Source organism: Cavia porcellus, unplaced genomic scaffold (assembly GCF_034190915.1).
Source record: "Cavia porcellus strain 051 isolate PalLab524CR breed Dunkin Hartley unplaced genomic scaffold, mCavPor4.1 scaffold_27, whole genome shotgun sequence".
In the NCBI taxonomy this organism is placed as follows: Eukaryota; Metazoa; Chordata; class Mammalia; order Rodentia; family Caviidae; genus Cavia; species Cavia porcellus.
Window position 1 is genome coordinate 526,881 of NW_026947510.1, and position 22,074 is coordinate 548,954.

At 46.4% G+C, this 22,074-nt stretch overlaps 1 protein-coding gene across 1 annotated transcript; it reads right to left on the reverse strand.

Annotated features, from left to right (window-relative positions):
• Window positions 1-87: 87 nt before the first annotated feature.
• Cd4 (CD4 molecule) lies at window positions 88-22,074 on the reverse strand. Its single transcript, XM_013145124.3, has 10 exons — window positions 21,848-22,074; window positions 12,643-12,740; window positions 12,368-12,532; window positions 5,574-5,732; window positions 4,995-5,228; window positions 3,692-4,042; window positions 2,630-2,830; window positions 2,025-2,149; window positions 1,701-1,768; window positions 88-1,100 (listed from the first exon to the last, which is right to left on the reverse strand). Exons 2-10 carry the CDS (start codon window positions 12,725-12,727, stop codon window positions 917-919), a joined length of 1,572 nt encoding a protein of 523 aa, XP_013000578.1. The 5' UTR covers window positions 12,728-12,740; window positions 21,848-22,074; the 3' UTR covers window positions 88-916.

Consider the following 22,074-nt stretch of genomic DNA (forward strand, 5'->3'; position numbering starts at 1 on the left):
CAAGACTCAAAAAGGATGTGGACTCATGCGTGCGTGCACGTACACACACGTGCACGCGCGTGTGCACACACAGACCCACACAGCATCTTCTCCATAGGACATTTATTATATTTTCCCTTCAGCCCAAGGAAGCAGGAATGGGGAGCTGGCAGCACTTGGATGATCTTTCTGGAAGAACGGAGTTGGAAAGAAAAGGGTCACAGGAAAAGTGGGGAACAGGTCGAGCCTGAGGGAGGTGGTGAGAGAGGCAGAAGTGGCTGGAGGTCCTGAGAGAAAGGAATCAAGGAGAGGAGGAAGAGCAATGTGTAACTCCGATTTGATTTCTCTGTGTCCTGAGATTTCCCAGTGTTCTGAAGGCTTTGGAGAGGTTGCAGGGCTGGGAACTGGGCCTTTCTTGGGGGCTCAGTCCCAAACTAACTTTCTGCCCTCTAAGCTCACCTTCCAGAAGGTTCTGCATGGAGTAAGTGATGGTCACTGAGTTTCTCTCCCACAGGACTGTCTGTGCTCCTAGCCTGCGCTCTAAGAGAACAGGAGGCTTCAACCCCTGTTTTGAATTAAGATTTATTTTGTTTTTTAAGATTTGTTCTCACTACGTACTTCTCTCTGGCCTTGAACTCACTATATGTCCCAGACTGGCCTCCAACCTTCAGCAGTCCTGTCTCAGCCTCCCAAGTGTTGGGATTTCAAGCATGGGGCACCATGCTTGGGTAGGATTTTCATAAAGTTCAAAACAGACAGAGACTGTGCACTGGTTTATACATTGAGATACACTGCTTGGGTGATAAGAAATTGTGCGCCTGAGCAAACTTGTGGCTCTGTGCGTGGGTGTGTGTCCTGTTTGCATGGCTGTCAGGATGTGAGGTGGTCCAGCAACACAGGTTGAAGCGCAGGCAGCCTGAGACACAGAGGGCTGGCTTCAGGGGGTTCGGATCTGCTTCTGTCCTTGACTGGCTGTGTGATCTTCGGGAAATCTCTGCTCTCTTTGATCACAGGGCCCGCTCTTGTAAACTGACAGGTTCCTGTTATGTTTCCAGGTGGACGGGTCCTGCTCACTGTGTGAACTGCTGAGGAGGAGCTCAGGAGACCTGGAGTGGGATGGGCTTTGGGGAAACCAAATAGTGCATTTAAGCTTCTGGAGAACGAACAATGTGCATAAGATCCCAGTCTAGGGGCTGGGAATTTAGCTCCGCGGCATAAGCACCTGCTTGCAAGCAGGCAGTCCTGAGTTCGATCCCAGGTACCAATAAAAAAAAAAAAAAAAAAGATCCCAGTCTACTGGGAGCAGAGGAGGAGAAAGAATGGCGAGTGGTGGAGCAGGGAACCAGGAGGAGGCCAGAGGCACTGGGATTTGTTACATTCGTCCAGTCCGTGTGCCCAACAGGAGATACAGGGTGGACAACTGGGGATGCCTCAAGGCCTCAAGTGACATTCTGAGTCTTCGGCAGACTGCTGAAGAAGACAGAGGAACAGCTCCAGCTGCACAACCTCTCAGCATTCTGGAACCTGGAACCATTGCAGTTCCCAGACCCTACTTTTTTCTCCCAGGGCAGAGGTAGCCTCCACAGCGGCCACCAGAAACACTCATGGCCTGCTGCCCCTTCACCTCCTCCAGCCACCCCTTCGCCCTATCTTCTCTCCACCCTCTCTTCTTGGCCCTCACCCCCCTTCTCTCCTTCCTCATCTCTCCTTGCCCTCCTTACCGGTGGCACTGGCAGGTCTTCTTCTCACTGAGGAGCCGCTTGATCTGAGACATCCTTGCTGCCTGGCGCTGTCCAGGGATAAGAAGGGGAGTTGTGAGAGTCCTAGATCTCCAAAAGGGGGGGGGCCTTAAAAGGGGGGAACTGGGAGGAGAGAAGCATCACTGTGGCTGAAGCCACCTGCCTTAGGATCAACTATGCTCCTTCCCACCTCTCTGTCCACAATGGGATCTGGGGCAAGCCTGGTCTGCAGTGAGGGACTCAGGTCTGGGTGTTCCAGGGCCCAGTAAGGGACACAGTGGGGTGGGTTCTGTAAGGTTCACTTACCCGTTGGTGTCGGCACCAGACACAGCAGAAGATGCAGAGCCCGGTGAGGAACAGAAAGCCTAGGGTACCCCCCAGCACGATAGCCAGGAACATTGACTGGTCCTGGGGCATCCCCCTGGACACAACTGCAAGACAGAGGCATAATCAGTGTGCTGCCTTCCATTAGGCCAGAGCTGCCAGAGAGGCAGCCTGGGGTCTCATCCTAGGGCTAGAGGAGACAAGCAGGGTGTGCAGAGCTCTCAAAGGCTACCACTGGGGACTGAGGGCACAAGGCTGTGAAGGGCCTCACAGTTTAGGTTTAAGGGTACTCTGGAGAGTGAGAAGCAAGGGTTCAGATCCTGGACCAGTGTGTGTCTGAGTTTAGGGGCAGGAAGGGGAGCTCTTGGCCAGGAGGCTTCTTTCCTAGCCTGCAGACTTCAGGGACCCTGGAGGGCCACAGAGGGAACATGTAGCCCAGAGCCACACTGCCTTATCACGCCTATGTCTCCAGGCCACCATATATACAACCCTCTCTGGACCAGGAAGCCCGGAATATGGCCTCTGCCACTCCCCAGGAAGTCAGGAGGCCAAGGCTCAGGATCAGGCCTTGCAACCTGGATCCTTACCATCGACTGTGGACTCCAGAAGGACCTGGCTCCCATCACTCAGGAGACACTGCCATGTCCCTGCTTCAGGAGACAGCACCCAAACCTGCTTCTCTTGCTTCGAGACCTGGGGCTTCTGGTCCTTGAGATTCCAACTCAGCATGAGTGTGGAGGAAGTGGGTCCCTGTACCTCACAGACGAGAGAGTTCTGGTCCTGAGCCACTGCAGAGGAAGGAGAAGCTGAGACCCCTTCAAGCACTGAGAGGGTCAGGAGAACAGTCAGAATGATGCTGTGTACCCTTTCATGTATTTGTAAGCTGTCCAATGGTCTTGGATTTGAATCCTAACCAGCTCTAGTTCTTAACTACTACACTTTAACAACCTGACCCCAGGTCAGCGATACAATGCAAGAGTTCATGTAAAGTGTTTGAAGGAGAGGTTAGCAGGTACTGAGCATCCAGTGTGAGCCATTATTACATATGGCATGTCAAGATGATAGGAGATGGGGCTGGGGATTTAGCTCAGCGGCGTAAGCGCCTGCCTTGCAAGCAGGCAGTTGTGAGTTTGATCCCCAGTACCGATAAAAAAGAAAAAGACAAAAAAAAAAAAAATGATAGGAGATAATTTAATCTGATTTTTTTTTCTTTTTTTGGTCTTTTTCTTTTTTATGGGTACCAAGGATTGAACTCACGACTGCCTGCTTGCAAGGCAGGCGCTTACGCCACTGAGCTAAATCCCCAGCCCCTCTCAGTGCTGATCTTGATAGTACCATCATTTCTAGCACACAAAGAGCATTTTGTTATCTCTGTTAGAAGAAAGGACGAGAAAACAGCTCCTCAGTCAGCAGAATCTTAGTCAGGGTTGGCCAAAAGCAGAACCAGAGCCCGGCTTGTTAGTTTGGGGTGTTCTGGATTCTGGGCTCAGTCTGAGCACCAAAAGACAAGCAAAGCATTCCCAAAGCAGAGAGCACTTGATCACGTCAACCAGGCTACCAGAAGCTAAGCATCCTCTTTTGAGACCTGGCTGGTCTCAGAGGTCATCCTGCACAAGTGCACCCGCCACCCTCTCGCTCCAGCCCCTCACCCTTCATCACCACCAGCTTCACTTCTTGGGACAGTCTCTGGCCTCCGTCCAGGGTCAGAGTCAGGTTTCCAGAGCCAGCATGCTGGAGCAAGACTGAGGACAGGGTGAGGCACAGTGGGGTTTTCTCTGCCATTTGGAGCTTGGGGTCTTGGTTGTCATTTTGTACAGACACCCTCTGGTTTGCCACAGAGAAGGTGATCCAGGAATGAGAGGAAGAAGCCTTGTCTGCCCGCCAGATCAGCTCTCCAGTGAAGGGCAGGTCTTCATTGTTGAAGGTCAGGGGGAAGCACATCTCCAGAGACTCCTTCTCTTTCTTGTAGAAGGGGTTGGGTATCTGCATCTTCTGAAAACCTAGAAAAGGGAGGGAAGAGGGGAAAGTAGGGCACGCAGGTGGGGTGACCAATGTGGCAGGGGCAGCAGAGAACGAAGGGGGATCAAATGAGTCCGCACACAGAGCTTGTCATTGCAGGTACAGTGTTTCCATTCTGGCCTCTGCAGACTCTCTCCCATACTATCTCACCAATCCAGCACAGTCTTGTTCCCGGGCAGCCCCCCACCTCCCCGGGAGTCCTTATGGAACAGCCTCACAGAAGCCATCCAGCCTGTGCCCCTGAGATGCGTAATTTCCAATGCTTTTTTAAAAAAATATTTTGAGACAAGATCTAGCTATGTAGTCCAGGCTGGCCTGGAACCTGTGGCAATTCTCCTGCCTCAGTCTTCCGCATGCTGGGGTTACAGGTGTGTACCATGCCTTGTGAGAGCCAACACTTCCACGGAGCTTACTGTGGGCCAGGCCCTGTCCTGGGTGTATCCCATGTCCCAACTGTCACATGGGACATCCCATGTCCCACATACTGTCAGATGCGGAAACCAAGGCACAGACTTCAGTGCCTCATCCAAGGTCACAGGGTTGTGAATATCAGGACTTAAATCAGAATGTATACACTACATTGCACTGCTTTGTGTCACGCCTAGAGATGCCTCCTGGGTTCTTGATCTCCCCACAGTGCCTAACCCAAGACTATAGATAGAGGTACAGTGTCAAATGTTACCAGTGTCCCTAAGTGGATTTGCCAACTTGGTAGGACCAGGGAGCCAAGGCAACAAAGAAAGAAAGGAGGTCCCTGAAGAGTAGCTCTAATCAGTTCCTTGAGGAGAGAGGCCCAGCTTGTTCCTTAGGTCAACCTTCAGCCCTAGGGGTTTCTGGGCCCAGGCCCTGCCCCCACTCCACAGCAGCAGTGAAAGCAGAGGGGTTGGGAGTGCTCTGAGCAGGCAGGACACTCGGAGGAAGACCCCGTCTTACTCAGCACCAAGATGTAGATGTCCAACTGGAGATACTTCTTGTCCAGGGTGACAATGCATCTCCAGATGCCATTGTGCTGGAACCCCACACTGGGCACTGTGATGGCCGCTTCCTCTTTGAAAATTTGACCTGCTGGGCTGGTGAACTGTACGGGTAGCTGGCTGTTCTTGGGGCCCTCCACAATCAGGTTCAAGGTCTGCCCCTCCACCAGGCGAGTGCCCGGGCTGGCAGTCACTGTGGAGGGAGCAGATCACCTGGCTCACACCCCCACCTCCAAGGAGGAGATTAGAGCAAACTGAGAGAGTCTCTTCACTGAGCCATCTCCATGTCACCTGCCCTCCCAGCACCCAGCTGCCACTCCCAGGCCAGTAGACCCTCTTGTGCCCTTCTTCCTCTTCCCCTCTGCTCCTGTCTTCCCAAGAGTCTCTCCCTCCTTCCCTGGTTCCTCCCCTTTCTTCTCCCTCTCTCTGGCCCTTTTTTCTTCTCTGCATGACCGAAGGCATGAGGATGCTTGGCACCCAGCCCAGCCTGCCTGACTTCAGTCGGGTCAGGGCGTCTGCATCCTGCCTGTCTACTCACATTTGAACACCTTCAGCTCCACCAGCATCCTCTTGTTATCCACCTCACAGATGTAGATCTCCGAGTCCTTCATTTCAAGCTTCCGGATGATCAGGGGGAAGGATCCTCTATCCCACTGACTGCTCCTAGAGTCAATCCGGTTACCCAGGTGGGTTTTCCCTGCAAATAAAAACATGGCATGGCATCCTGGCACCAGTAGTGCCCATAATTCTCCTGATCTGAGTGCAAAAACTGCCCTTCATTCTCATTAGAAAACCCCAGGCCAGAGCAGAGGTCCTGTCATACCCAGTTGCTTGGTAGAGAAAATATCTCACTGATTCAAAATACTGTAAAATAATATGCCAATCTGGAAAGCACCAGCTTCTATAGCCAAATAGTTTTTTGTTTCTTTGTTTGAGTTTGGTGTTTGTTTTGTTTTGTTTTGTTTTGTTTGCCTCTGAGACAGGTTTTCACTATATAATTCAGGTTGGCCTTGAACTCACATTATAGCCCTGGCTGGCTTTAAACCCCCAGTGATCCTCCTGCCTCAGCCTCCCAAGTGCTGAGACTACAGGCATGTGGCACCATTCCTGGCACAGTCAAATACTTGACAGACATCCTCTCTAGTAATCACAGTAATTTCAAGCAAGGCCCTGTTTTGCTTGTGCTGCAGAAAAGGACATTGAGACAGAGATGAAGCAGTTTTCCATTACAAGAAGGAGTAGAAACTGGTGTAATTTCTGTGGAAGATAATCATTGCTTTTCTTTAAAGACAGAGTCTCACTATGAGCCCAGGCTAACCTCCCACTCATGGCTGTGAGAAGTGGCCTTTGCAATATGAACATAGCATTGTTTTGGAACCCAGAATGACAGTAGAAGGACAGTACTTGGACAGGGAAACTGAGTAGGAGTGAATGGCCAGGGGACTAGGGTGCTTCAAGTGATGAAGTGAAAGGTACTTGTTATTCTTGCCAGGCATGGTGGTCATGCCTGTGATCCCAGTACTCAGGAGGCTAAGTCAGGAGGATCTCCTTGGCAAGTTCTTTTTTTAAAATTAACTTTATTGGTACACTTTTGGTATACATAATGATCACATTCTTTTTTTTTTTTTTTTTTTTTTTTTTTTTTTTTTTCTTTTTTGAGATGGGGTCTCGCTATGCAGTTCAGGCTGGCCTTGAGCTCACTTTGTAGCCCAGGCTAGTCTCGAACTCGCAATGATCCTCCCACCTCAGCCTCCCGAGTGCTGGGAATACAGGCATGAGCCACCACTCCCGGTTTCTTTTTTCTTCTTAATATAGTCTTTGTAGAGCAAAAGTTGCTCATTGTAAAGAAGACCAATTTTTCTTTTTATCTGTTTGTGCTTTTGTGTCAAATTGAAGAATTCTTTGCTTAGAGGATCCTGAGATTTTCTCCATTGTGTTTTTTATACTTCACACTTAAGTTCATAATGGATTTCAGCTTTGTTTTAACCTATGGACATCCAATTACTCCAACCACCACATATTGCAAAGTCTTTCTTAAAGCAATGGCACACAACCATAATCTCAGCACTTAGAGACTGAGGCAGAAAGATTGAAAGTCCCACCTGAGCAATTTAGTGAAAGCCTGTCTCAAAATAATAAACAAACAAATAAAAAATATTTTTAAAGTCCCTGTAGAATGTCCCTAAGATCAATCTCCAGTACCTAAAACAAAGAAAACAGAGAAAGAAAAAGAAAGAAGAAAGAAAGAAAGAAAGAAAGAAAGAAAGAAAGAAAGAAAGAAAGAAAGAAAGGAAGGAAGGAGCCAGGGATAAAACTCAACAGCACAGTGCCTGCCTGCAAAGTCCTAAGTTCAATTCCCAGTACAAAAAAAAAAAAAGAAAAGAGAAAAAAGAGCAAGAAGGAGAAAGAGGAGGAGAAGAGGAGAAGGAAGATGACATGGGGGAGGAAGAAGAAAAGCAAAGAAAAAAGAGTTGTATATGGTGCCACATACCTGTGATCTCAGCATTCTGAGAGGGTGAAGCAAGAGGATCACAAATTCAGGTCCAGCCTGGGTAATTTGGTAATTTAGTGAGACTCTAACTCAAAATTGAAACAAAAGGGCTAGGCTTCAAGCTTAGTGCAAAGGGTTCAATGCCCATTACTGAAAATAAAAAAGTCCATCTTTCTACTATTTGATTATTTTGCAACTGTTTTTTTTTTTTAAACAGACATGGGTTGTGGATCTGTTTTTGAGTTCTCTACTTTGTTTCATTGATCTGCTTGTCTGTCCCTCCCTCACACAGTATCACACAGTTGGTTATTTTAGCTATATAGGAAGTCTTGAAATCAAATAGACCAACTTCTTTTATGATACTAAGGGCTTTACACATACTAGGAAAGCACTCCACAGTTGAACTACAGTGTTAACACTTTATTTTGTTTGGTTTTATTTTGAGACAGAGTCTCACTAAGTTGACTTCGAATGTGTGACCCTCCTGCCTCAGCCACCCGAATAGCTGGGATTACAAGTATGCACCACTGTGCCCAGTATTTACTGCTCTTTTGATAGGCATGGGTTAAAACCTGTATATGAATTTGGGGATTTGGGGAGAATCTTTACCACGTTGAGTCTTCCAATCCATGAGCATGTAATATCTGTCCACAATTCAGATTTTTGACTTCTTCATCAGCATCATCAGGTTTTACACTGCTGAGTTTCCACATACTTGGAGACTCTCCTGTTTTCTCTTTCTGATTTCTGTTTGATCCTTTTGGGTTTTTTGTTTGTATAATTGTGTTTGAGACAGGGTCTTGGTTTGTAGTTCGGGCTAGGCTTGACCCCACGGTGATCCTCCTGCCTCAACGCCACCCTAATGGGCTCACTGAGTATCTTATAGAACGTCCCTCTGGTAAGGTGTGTCTGATGAATTCCTCTTGCTAATGCTGGGGTTGTAGATTTAGGGAAGAGGATGGCACAGGTAAAGTGCCATTTCCATTCCACACCAAGAACACATATGTGACTTACTCGCCTGATGCTGACCTTGATAGCCAGGCTGAGGTCATTCTCTTCTGCTTCTCCCCAAAAAGTTATTCCCACCTTCCTGCCTCTTCCTGCATCTGGAGTTCTTTGGGAGTAATGAATAATACTCTAAGCTATCCTTAGGGTGAGGAGTTCTGCTCTGCTGCCTTGAGTGACAGATAATCTATAAATTATTTGGGATTCTACATGGCAGATTTTTCTCCTTTACTTATTTATTTATTTATTCACTCAATTACTCATATAATTAGGGACTTTTTTTTTTTTTTTGAGACAGGGTTTTGCAATGCAGTTCAGGCTGGCCTTGGGCTCACTTTGTAGCCCAAGCTGGTCTCAAACTTGTAACGATCCTCCTGTCTCAGCCTCTAGAGTGCTGGGATTACAGGAGTGTGCCTCTAGGCCCAGCAAGGACTCATTTTTATTTTTATTTTTTTAATCTTTGGGATTTGGGTTGGAGATTTAGCTCAGTGGCATAAGTGCCTGCCTTGCAAGTGTGTGGTGGTGAGTTCAATCCCTGGTACCGATAAAAAAAAAAAAAAAAAAAAAAAATTTAAATCTTTGGGATGTGGACATTTTCAGGAGTATTATAAAATTCACTTTGATTTATTTATAGTGATATTGAATGTAACTTTTCTTGCTTGTTGGTGACTGCTCTAGGTATTATGCATGTATGGTCACAACCTATTGCTGTCATTTTACCTGCTTCCTTCTCTGATCTTTACCCTTCCCATTTATAATATAATTCCTTTAAAAATTTGCCATATATACAGTTAAAATTACTCACATTGTGCTACAAATTTTATTTCAACTGTATAAGCTTGACGATGTGGCTCAGTGATAAATTATTTTTTTTTTGTTTTGATTTGTTTTGGTTTTCTGAGACAGAGTCTTAATAAGTAATTCAAGCTGTCCTCAAACCTAATGATGATCATCCTGCCTCAGCCTCCTGCCTAATCCCTCCTGGGATTATAGGCAGGTTCCACTGTATCCAGAGAGGCAGAGTATGTTCTTAGAATGTGCCAGGCCCTGGATTCAATCCCCAGCACTAAGAGGGCAAAATAATCAAGAGGAAGAGAAAAGCTTATTTTATTTATCCATGTATTTGTTTGCCTTTCCTTCCTACCCTCCTGATATTTTAAGATTCCTCTCTTGGGGCTGGGGATTTAGCTCAGTGGCCTAAGCACCTGCCTTGAAAGCAGGCAGTCGTGAGTTCGATCCCTGGTACCGATAAAAACGAAAAAAAAAAAAAGCCAAAAAAAAAAATTCCTCTCTTATCATTCCTTTCTGTTTAAAGAATTTCCCTGAGCCATTCTTTCAGGATACTCAGCTAGCAATAAATCCTTTTTTGTTTTTTTTTACTTTGTTTTGTGTTTTGTTTTTTGAGACAGGGTCTTGCTATGTAGTCCAGCCTGCCTTTGAACTCCTGGCAAACCTCCTTTCTCAGCCTTGCAGGTACTGGGATTATAGATGTGTGCCTCCATGCCCCGCTGCCAATAAATTCTTACTTTTCTTTCTTCTGAAAATGTCTTTGTTTCACTTTCATTTCTAAAACATATTTCTTCTGGGTATAAGGTTCTGAATGTTTCTTTCGTTTTTGTTTTCTTGGTACCAGGGATCAAACTCACAACCTTGTGCTTGCCAGGAAGGCAGTTGTGCCACCGAGCTAAATCCCCAGCCCACCCAACAGTTCTTTACTTTGGTACTTAACAATATCATGTCACTCTCTCCTAACCTGTGATTTCTGAGATGGAATCTGCTATTATTCAAATTGGTTTTTCCCCAAAAGTACAGTGTCACTTTTCTCTGGTTCTTTTTATTTCTTTTTTGCAATACTGAGAATCAAACCCATGATTCTTGTACATTTATTTTGAGACATGGTCTTGCTAAATTGCCCAGGTGGAACTTGAATTTGCCATCCCCCTGTCTCAATCTCCCAGGTGCTTCTAGGATTACAGATGTGCTTTACTGAATCTAGCACTTTTAAAAATTCTCTTTTAAAATAGGGTCTCATTATGTTGACTGGCTTCTAATTCCTAGTCTCGAGAGATCCTCCTGCTTCTGCCTCCTGAGTAACTGAGCACACAGGTGTGTGCCCTGCCCCCCACTGGTTATGATGCATTTTGATGTGGGTTTCTCAGGGTTTATTCTCTTTGAGGTTTACTCAGCTTCTTGACTTTTGAATGTAGGTTATGTCTTTTGCAATTTGGAGGTGTCCTCAGCAATTCAATTATTTGTTTTTAAGCTCCATTTTCTTTTTCCTCTCCTTGCACTTCACAGACACAAACATCTGATCATCTGTTACAGTCCCACCGCTCCCTGAGGTTCTGTCGGGTTCCTTCCAGCCTATTTCCTCTCTGTTGCTCAGTCTGTGTCATTTCTGTTTTTCTTGCTCACAGTTCACTGATTCTTTCCTCTCCACTTCCCTGTTAAGCCCACTCACTGAGCTTTGTATTTTGGTTACTGAATTTTTTTCAGTTCTGAAGTTTCTTTGTGTTTCTTTCTAATATCCTTTTCTTTCTTTGCCAAGGTTTTTGTGCTTGATTTACTTTTGATTTGTTACTTGTTGAAGGATTTTTATCTATTAGTTACTTTTTTTCCCATTCAGTTTGGGTTCTTCCTGATTCTTAGTATGAGCTATTTTTGATAGAAACTTGGACATTAGAGTATTATAAGAGACTGGGTTGTATTGAACCTTTCCTTTAAATTGTCTTTTAATGTCACAACATTTGCTTCATTTGGGGCTGGGGATTTAGCTCAGTGGCATAAGAGCATCCCTGGCAAGCGGGGGGTTGTGAGTTTGATCTTCAGTACCACAAAAAAAATAAAATAAAAGAGCAGATGAGAAGGTAGAAGTCTGGCTCCTCCCCTCTTCACCACCATGCTGAGGAGAAGCCCCTCACAACTGTGGGACTGAGTGGCAGTTCCAGGTCCCCATGTGATCGCTATGCCACCTTGCTTTGGGAACAGCCATCTTAGTACAGGGTGACAATCCAAGTCCTCCTGGCTGTCCCTCCGGGCTCCTCTGATGTCACCTCTGCAGGAGAAGGATCCTCACTGCTGCATGGGGGTAAAAGTTCAGGCTCTTCCTTGATCCCACAGGTAGAAATGGGGAACCTGCAGCTGGTTGGTGGGGTGCATGTCCAACCTCTCTGCTTTGCCTTCTCTGACTCTAACCTAGTGGCAGTGTGGGAGCTACATGTGACAGTCTCAGGGGGGTGGAGGCTGAGGCTCCCTGCTCAGCCTCTGCTGGACTGGGAGAGGCTGGGACATAGTGTGGCTGCTGGAGAACAGTTACTATCCAAAATGGTTTTGTTAGCCTGGTATGCTGGCATAGTCCTGTAATGCCAGCACTAAGGAGGCCGAGGCAGGATTGCTGTAAATTCAAGGCCGGCCTGAGCTACATAAGTGAGTTCAAGGCCAGCCGAACTTCATAGTGAAATCCTGTCTCAAAAAGAAGAAGAAAAGAAGAAGAAGAAGAAGAAGAAGAAGAAGAAGAAGAAGAAGAAGCATTCCATTGCTTTTAATGGAAGTAACCAAAGTATCATTCTATATGGGCCTGTGGCAATAATATTATTATGATGTGTTTTATGGGGTAGTTATTTTTCTGCTACCCATTAAAATAAAGTCACAAATATTAAGATGTTGTGATTAATACAGGTACTACCAAAAGGAATTTGCTACCAGCAGTTGGAAATGCCAGACAAGAATGCTACTGAATGTCCACCACCCCAGCCTGTTGGGGTCCCAGAGTTTTGGGGAGCAGATTCCCTAAAGTGGCAGGGGTTCGGTCCATGGGCGGGGCAAGGGATAACTACCTCGAGTTAGGTAGGAGTTCTGTTTTGCCAGAATCTTGGTTTCATTGAGAAATTTCCAGCTGAAGGGCATGTTCTTCCTCTGGGACCCTATGCAGGGCAGCTCCACTGTGGCACCTTCTTTGCTCAGCACCACATCCTTTCCCTGAGTGACCACTGGGCAGAGTGCTGAATGGGAGATAAGAGTCAGCCACCACTCCCATCACAGCTGTGTCTGCCCCAGCCCCACCTTCCCACCTCCAGGAGCCCACCTCCCAAGCCCTGCTTCCAGTGCTCACCCACGTGCAGAACCAGGATCAGGAAGCTGGAAGAGACTTCCAAAGGCATTGTGCCCTTGCTGAGGCAGGCGAGGGCCTGAGTCATCAGGGGCCTGAACCTGGAGAAATGACAGTGACCAATGAGAGATACCAATCTTTTGTTGGGCCTGGGGCCTACAGGGACCCTTAGTCAATGGGCACACACATAGCAGGACCTTGTGGTGTGTGACACCAAAGGCTGTGTCTGCTGAGATCTGGTGATATTAAGGTTTAGCATGATAATAATCTCCCAGGCCTGATGTGACATCAGATGAGAGAGAAGTGGAGAAGAAAGGAGGAGAAAGGAGGAGGAAATTAATATATACATGAATATCAAATACGGACTAAAGTATCAGGGCATTTATACAAAGAGTTGTATAAATGGTGTTGGCATGGCTGGCATGGTGTTGCACACCTGCAACTCCAGTGCTCTGGGAGACTCAGGTAGGAGAATCACAATTTCCAGCCTAACCTAGGTAACTTAAGGTCTTAGCACGACCCTGTCTCAAAATTGGAAAAATAGTTGAGGATGTAGCTCGGTGTGAAGGGCCTGGGTTCAATCCCCAGTACATCAGCGAGCCTGAGAATATTAGTTTAGTTGTAGTCTCCTAATAAAAGCAGAACACTTCCCCGGGGGAATTCAGAGAGAAAATAATTACTTTTGCTTTCTCTTTGCTTAAGAAAGGTCCAGCTTTGAGAGATTTGTAATATGGGTGAGCTTTCTTTTTTTATTGATTATTTGAGGCTTTTTTAAAATTTGAGGCTTGTTAACAAGTAGTTCATGAAAGGAGTTTTTGGACTCAACATAGAGAAATCTCTTTTTTACTTTGAATTTCTGCTCTGGTTTGATTCCCCCCACCCATTGGGACAGAATCTCATTATACATCCGACCTAAAAATCTATGTGGCCCAGGCTAGCTTTGAATTAGCTGTGACCCTCCTGCCTCAGCCTCCAACTGCTGGAATTCCAGGTGTATAACATCACATCCAGCCTCAGGTTCAATTTTAAAAACTGGAGCATGGATTACCAATTCCACTTCATATAAATAACACACAAACTTATATTTACAGTATTAGGACTAGGGATATAGTTCAGTGGCACAGCACCTGCCTGAGTTTGATTCCTGAGGTTTTGAGTTTGATTCTTGATACCAAACAAACAAAAATTTTAATCTTTTTTTTTTTTGAGACTGTATCTCTATGCAGTTCAGGTTGTCCTTGGGCTCACTTTACAGCCAAGGCTGGTCTCGAACTCGTAACAATCCCCCTGCCTCAACCTCCTGAGTGCAGGGATTACAGCAGTGAGCCACCACACCTGGCTCAGAAAATCATAATTTATTATATCACAACAGGCTCAGAAACTGTGTTAGATAAATTCCAGACAGTTCCATTTCACATGTAAAACCTATCACTTTTAAAACATGTGTGGTGGACCCAGGGGTTAGTTCAGTGGCTTAAGTGCATGCCTGGCAAGTGCAAGGCCATGAGTTTGATCTCTGGTACCAAAACTAAACAAAACAACAACAGTAAAACAGGTGTGGTAGCAAATGCCTGTAATTCCAGAACTCCAGAGGCTGAGGCAGAATTGCTTCCAGTTCAAGGCCACCTGGGCTACACAATATTGAGTTCAACAATATCCTGAACTGCATAACAAGACCCTGTCTCAAAAATGAAAAGCAAAGAAAAAAAAAAAACTATGTATCACTTTTATTGATATTGTGGTTTTGAGTTGTTTTTTTTTTTTTTTATCAATGGAATTTACAACCTCCTGCTTGCCAGGCAGGTGCTTATGTCTCTAAGCTAAATCCCCAGCCCCCAGTTGTTTTGTTTTTCCAGGTGCTGGGGATGAGGACCCAAGGCCTCTGTCTGCCAGGCAAGCACTGCACCACTGGGCCACACCCCAGCCCTGATATAGTAATTTTCAAATATATAATATATTTACCCCTTGGATTGAGGCTGCTTTATTATTTTTATTTTGTTTGTTTCCTGCTTGCCTGTGAGACACTGAGGCCAGGGGTAATGCAAAGTGGAGACATCCTTGGGCTTTAAAGCATGGTACAAATGGAAACATACCATACACTGAGGTGGGGAAGAGCCTGCATTGTGGCCACTTATTTACTCATTTGTCAATGTTTTATTTATTTATTGCAGTGCTGGGGATCAAACCCAGGGCTTTATACATGCCAGACAAGCATTCTGTCCCTGAGCTACAAAACCCCAAGCCCTCATGCTGCTTTTTAATTTTTTGTTTTGCTTTATGAAGCAAGGTCTCGCCACATAGTTCAGGCTGTCCTTGAACTCACTATGTAGCCCTGGCTGGCCTTGAATCCTACTGCCTCAGCCTTCTGGGTGCTGGGATTACAGATATGCACCATCACACCCCACTAAATTTTTTCTTTTTTTTTAGTTAAAATAGTTTTAAAATGCCATGCCCCGGCCAGGAATGTGTTCTTTATTAGGTAAGATCAGAAAAAGATTCACGGAGAAAGCAGCAAAATAAGGGGACTAAGACCATGGAACCAAGTGCTTGAATGCTGTGCTAAGATGCTGGGCTTGGTTTGGGGTAATAGAGAGTGAGGAGAGGTTTTACATAGAAAAGAAAATAATTTGATTTGTAACATGGATCCCTGCAGCTGCTATGAAAGTGGAACAGGAGGAAGCCCTGTGGCAGAGCAGGGTTGCAAGCCAGTGAGAGAAGAGGAGGACTGATCTGAGACGGTGGCTGAGGCATGTGGACAAACTGAGAGAGTTCTGTGGTAACATTCTCAGACTCGGAGCCTGATCCAGTGTTTGGACTGGGAGGAAGAGAGAAGTCATCTCCTGCTCACAGTTGGACCATCTTCTGAGGCCTGTTGGGCCAGAGGGATCTTGGGAAGAGGCTATTTAGGCAGAAGACCACTCCTGAGGGTCTAGAAGACAGCCAAGGCCCTTCCTTCAGAATGGCCCTGAGTGGGCTGTGAGGAAAAGACAGCATTGCCATGGAGGAGTGATTCCAAGAGGAAACCCTGGGTCAGCACACTCAGCATGGCCAGGAATGTGTCAAAATGCAGATTCTCAGGCTTGTCCTAGACCTGCAGGGATGGGTCTCCAGGTGACGGAAGACGGCTCAGGTCTGAAAACCCAGAGTAAGAGGGGAGGAGAGAGAAAAGGAATTCCCAGCTTAGTGTATAGAGGTGTGGGAAATTACAGAGGCGGGCAAAGTGGGAAAAGGCCCGAGTATAGATTTTTTTTTTAATTTTATTTAAGAGGAAAAAGAGAAAAACACAAAACAAAACAAAGCAGTGTAAAGGTACACGTAATACAGAACTACAAAAAAAAAAAAAAAAAACATAACAGTAAGAAATCACCTGTTAATAGATTACATATTATCATCTTGAAAATAGTTGCTCAAATCACAGTTTCAAAGAATACAAAGTGGACATTCAAACAGGGAGACTGCAAACAGCTGTGTTCAATGATCCAAAAACATTAATATAGTCAGCTATTTAACACCCCTAAACACACTTGCTGTTATATCCGTTAGAGCTCTTTTTTTTCCCCCTTTCTTTTTTACAACAAAATTTACACATCTTGGATTTTATTACTCCTTAGTTCTTATTACTTTTTTTGGGGGGGAGAGAATACAGTCAAATATGGCAAAACAAAGCTGTCAGTCAAAACCAAGGATAGACATAGCACATGGTATAGAACAGAGTACAAGGTTATCAACAATGGTTATCAATGTTGTCTCTTGTTTCCTTAAAAAGAATTGTCTATCTCATTAGGTATTATAAAGTTGGACAAAACAGTAGAGAACAAGACCAATAAAACTTAGGCATTGTAAACATTACAGGACTTCCAAAGGAGACAATAATCAAACCAGAATGGGCATCTTAGTGAATCTTATTGCCTTCAGAGTAGTTGCCTATACCCTCAAACTTGATACTAGCATACAGAATGGAACAGAGTCTAATCAGTCAAAACAAGATCGTGGGAGTATTACAGGACTTCAAAACAAGTTAATAGGAAATCAAAAAGAGTTACTATTATATATCCTAATTTTTTAAATTTTTCCCCTTAATTAAAACAAACATAAGAAATAACTAAATAATTTTTTTAAAGAATAAGGGGGAGATTGAGATAAAACAAGACATAACAATATAACAATAGAGGTCAAAGCATGACTGTTTCAGCAACCTAGTACTTCACCACCAAATAACCTGACTTAATAGTAGTTACCATAGTGTCTGTCTTTTTCCTTGAAATATTTGGATAAAACTTCATATACTATAGCTTCAAATATTTCCATATCAAGAAGCCCAGAATAAAGCCTTTCTAATTAATGAGTGAAAACTTTATAAGGCTTCAAGGCCACATAATGGGGAATCATGATTACCACATATTTTTATATATTTGAATCATTACTTACATTAGGGAAACTATTCGGTATTCACACATGCGAGATTGATTTATTTCACTTATGAGTATGGTCTCAAGCTGCACCCATTCGAGTATAGATCTTAACAGCTAGGGTGAAAGCCGGGTTTGGTTTTGGAGATGTGGAGCTGCTTCCAGCCCCACCTGCAGGGCTGAAGAGCATGCCCAGCCTGTCACACACGTATGGCAAGCGCTCCACACTGAGCTACGTCCCTAGCCCTCCTGCCAACTCTGATCAAGGATGTGACACTTAGAGCCCAAACTACATACAGCCTATTACTCTATGCAGTTTTATGACACTTACCATAATAAGTAGAGAGTAACTGAAATGGAAGGAACAGAGATGAGAGGAAAGAGAGGAAGACCACCATATAGCTCCTGAAAAGCAGAAGAAAAGGGCCCTAAGTGTCTTTGAAGTCTAGGCCTGGGCCCTAAGTGGGCCTCAGAGAGGCAACTACTGGAATAGGGGGTCAGCTTGGACTGGCCCTGGGCTCCTAGGGGAGAGCTGCATCCAGACATTATTCTCTCTCCCAAGCCTGGCCTTTCTCTCCCCTACAGTTACCTTTGCTCTGATCTCTGCAACCAGCTGGCCCAGCTCCTCAATGACCCCGTGCTGGATATGACCCATCTTCCACCATATGATTTGATTCCCAGTTTCTTCCCCACCAACTTGAACGCCACAAGAACAGGGCTGAGAGCCCAGTCAGCTACTACAGACCCGGCACCAGCAGAAGCAGAGAGAAGGGACTCAGGCTGTGTGCAGTTAACTAATACCAACTCCAATTGAATGAAGGAAGGGAAATGGCTGATAGCCTTGCTTATTCAGCTTAGTACTTGTGAGTGTAAAACGGGCCATTTATGGCTGGGGATATGGCTTAGTGATAGAGTGCTTGCCTAATAAACACAAGTCCCTGGGAATCAATCTCCCAGCACCACACACACAAAAAATAGAATGAAAAATAAATAAGGAAATAGATAGCAGGTCATATAAGTGTGTGTGCACACCCAGAGTGTCCTGGGTGGACACTCTGGGTCATCCCAGGTCATCCCAGTTCTTACTGCTTATTCTTCTTCGCCCTGCTCTCCATTAAGCAGCGCCACCATCCAGCCCCACCCCAGCCCTGAGGCTGCGGCTTGGGCTGGCTGATGGAAAGTTCTAGAAAGAGGCAGAGTGCAAGGATACAGATAAGAGTCTGAAGCCTTTCTTTTTCCCTGCTCTGGAGCCATTTTCTGGCAAGAGCTGTCATGGCCCTCTGCACTACAACTCTGGCCAGAGCCGAGCCAGGGAAAGGCCAGGGATAGTGCCGATTGGTTTCCTTATCCTATGCACACCTTGGTAAATAAACCCTTTCTATAATCCTTGGAATTCCCTGAGGTAGAGTCTGAGGTGCTGGGGTTTGTTCTCCTGTGAGGTTGGGAAGACAGGAGAAAGCTCCCCATCTAATTCCTCTATTTGTCCAGAAGAGGAATTACCCAGGGCCTAATGTGTGGTTGATGGTTGACACATAGACAGATAAATATAGACAAAGCCTAACATGTGGTTGATGTTTGAGATGGAAAGATAGATAAATACAGCTAAACAGAGGGGTGATAGATTTGCTCACAGCGGGGAACCAGGAAGAGAAGGGTCAGGAAGGAGGCTTGTTGGTAGTCAGTGGGGAGGTTGTTTACAAGTTACTGCAGGCAGGGCAGGGCATGCAAGCACTTAGAGGAAGGCTGGGGTGGTAAGAGAGCCTCACCCCCAAAAGCGTCCCACTGTATCCCCCCACCCCACACTGCCTCTGTCCTTGGCAAGCAAGGGATAAAAAAGGAGTGTCCATGGGGGGATCTTCCTCCTCCAGGATCCTGTAAGAAGTCTGACAAAGATGAGGGACCTTCTAGGCCCTTCTCCAAGTGGTAGCTTTTGTGTCTCCCCGCTTCACAATCTGGGGCTGGGGTCAGTTCAGAAAGCTACCTCCTCCCTGCCTCCAGCTCCCCGTTTTCCCCCAGCCCCGCCCAGGGTTCAGCTTAGTACAGGAGGCTGTGGGTTTCCAGCTGCTGCTTGCTTTGGTGCTTGGGCTTCCGCTGCCACCCTAGAGATCTGGCCTTTGATTTCCACATCCTCAGCGTCCCCAGAGGCCCTCAGCCTCAGTACAGTAGCATCCTGTGCACTGTCACCCCTGGGAGAGGCTGAGAGGGCTTGTGGTCCCAGGCTGGCTCTTTCGCTTTTTCTCTCTCTCCCCCTCCCCCCTCCCTCTCTTCCTTTGCTTATTTCTCTGCTTGTGCATTTCTGAATCTGCACGTCCTCCTGTCCCTGGTTTCAGCTTCCAGCTCCCTGTGGGTGCCTCTCCTCCTCTGTGCCAGGCTCTCCCTGTCTCTACCTGCTCAGAGTGCCCCTGCCCCTTCTCCTTCCTTGTCCTTCCCCTCTCCAGCTACTGCCACTGGGGTCTAGTTCCTGCCACCCTGCACGCAGTATCCCAGCCTCTGGCAGCCACAGTCTGAGCTCCAATCTAACAGGGCTGCAGAGCCGTGGCTCAGGCTGAGAATAGAGAAGGGAGATGGTTGCAGGGTGGGAGGGACACAGCAGGTAAAGAAGTGGATGGATTTCTTGAGAAATATTCAGAGGCTTCAAGGGAGGACCAGAGGGAAGCAGGGAGAAACACAGAGTGGCTCTTGAAAGCAACAGCCATCCTTCAGATGATCTAACATCCCGTGCCCAGTGCAGGGGGGACAAAAATGGAAGAGGGAAGGCAAAGCAATGAAGAAATTCTGGAGGCGAGATGCACACAGAGAGAAAGGATGCTACCAAAATGGCAACACACACACACACCACACACACATGCCACACACCTCCCAAGGCTCTTGAGGTTTCCACAGCCCTCACCCTGGCCCCGGGGTTGGGATGAGGGCTGGGGAGAGGAAGAGGGCACAACCCCACCACAATGACAGCTGTGGTCCCACATGCACTTTTATCTTCACCCCGCAGCCCACTCAAGCGGGGTGTACCCCCAACACATGCGACCTGTCAACTGCGACCTGGCTTCGTGTAAACTTCCTAGAGACCCAGACTCCTGAGGGAGTCTTGTGGTTCAGTGGCTACAACCTCCGCCATCCTCACCCTTGCCTCAGACACCCACACAGGGGGCACTGTCCCCCCCCCCCAAGAAGAGTACAGATAGAGCTCAACCGCCAGCCTTGCAAACCCAGACCCCCGGCCGTCTCCCCCCATCCAGCACCCTAGTGTCGGTGGTCCATCTTCATCCAAGTTACTTATTCAACACACGTTTACTGAGTGTCTAAAATGTAGAGACCCTTGGCCTCCAACTCCTCTGAGTGCCACCTTTCCATTATGGCCACAGCCAGGGCCTACGGCTGCTTCGAGGCTCTGCCTATCACCAATGGGTGTGGGAGGATATTTATTTAAAGGTAGGCCTCTTCTGTGTAAGTGTCCCCAGCCTAAAAGAGGGAGGCCACCTCCTGAGACTCAGGCAGCCATTTTGTATTAGGCCACAAGATCTGACACTGCACAAGAAATTATTTATCAAAATATGAAACAATTGATCTCCCCCACCGCATTCTTCTTCCAGGCTTGCACTCCTAAAATGGTGCCCTACAAGACAGCAGGATATTCACAAAAACTGTGCCGCCTAGAGTGGGATCTTTCACTCCCTTTCTGCGGTCGGGATCAGAATGTACCCTAGAGTTCTTCTTCAGAATAATTCTGTGAGGTAAAGGCAGAAGACGTGGAGAGAGGAGGTAGCAGAGTGGCTTCAAAGGCCACAAGATCCCTGGAAAGGGGAAAGGCTGGCCATGTGGAGCCCGGAAGCTAGTCCTAGAGGGATTGTCCTTGAGGATATGGGATCCCCCGTCTCCACCACATCTTACTAAGCCCAGGTGGTGGTGGTGATGGGGCGTCCTGCAACCCTTTTCTACTTCTCCTGGCCTCCACATACACTTAAAACCCATTCTCTTAAAATCAAGTTTGCTAACGTCACACTTACCTAAGATAGATGATAGATAGATGATAGATAGATAGATAGATAGATAGATAGATAAATACGTAGTATTTCCTAAGAGGTCGTTTTCAATATTTTTTGAGAATTTTAACTTTCCATTTCCTTAATCAAGCTAACAAAAACAGAAGTGTCTTTAGACATATTGTTCAAAAATTCTAAAAATGCACGAAAATAGAGATAAAATTTAAAACATACATAAACCCAAAAGAGTTAAGAGTGGATTCATAGATTGCTTAAGAAATGCTGCAAGTGTGATTAGAGGTGTGACTTTTTAGTGATTATGTCACTGCAGAAATTAACTTTAGGAAAATTGTCTCTCGTCTAGATTCCACTTCTTATTCTCTTTTTCTTACTTTTACCATTTTTCTCCTCTTTTTGCTTCTTTATAGATCTCCCACTATAAGACTTATTCCTTCTCACTTCCCTCTCCCCCTTCTCAGCTGTTTTTCTGCTCTTTCTTTCCTTTCTGCTTCACCTTGTCCCCTGTCCCATGACTGATTGCCTTCCACCGCCTTGCTCCACTGGGCCTTTTCTGACCTTACGAGGATCTGAGCCTGGTGGGGATGCAGAGAGGAACATGGGGTAGCCTGGCTCTTGAAGCTCACATTTGCCGTGGCAGATGGCTGCTCAGGACCAGTTCTGAGAGAAATGCAAGAGAAGGTGGCCAGCGCTGTGGGCAGAGGGCTGAGAGTCCGGCATGCTCCGGTACATGGGCCGCCATGTTCACGTCCCTCCCAGCTCCCTGGAAAGGAAAGCAGCTAGAGCTTCCCCTCTTACCTCCAAGCCTGTCTTTCTTCCTCTTGTTCTGGAACAGATGGGAGTGCAACCAAGAGCCCCGTGGAGAGATGACTTGATAACTGCTGCAGAGATGTTCTTAAGTGACGAGAGACAGGAAGCAAGGGAGTGAAGCTTCTCCACACTCCAGGCCTGGGCCAGCCCACAGCGTCACCACCTGGGCCTGGGGTCACCCCTCCCACACCCCAGCTCTTGGGGAAAATGTTGAA

Bases quoted from the DNA above. Each gene is read 5' to 3' on its own strand.
- Cd4 (XM_013145124.3), bottom strand. From the start codon at position 12,727: ATGACTCAGGCCCTCGCCTGCCTCAGCAAGGGCACAATGCCTTTGGAA. The intron at 12,533-12,642 runs GTGAGCACTGGA...TCTCCCATTCAG, and splicing joins GATCCTGGTTCTGCACGTGG to CACTCTGCCCAGTGGTCACT. The intron at 4,043-4,994 runs GTAAGACGGGGT...TCCCTTTTCTAG, and splicing joins CATCTACATCTTGGTGCTGA to GTTTTCAGAAGATGCAGATA.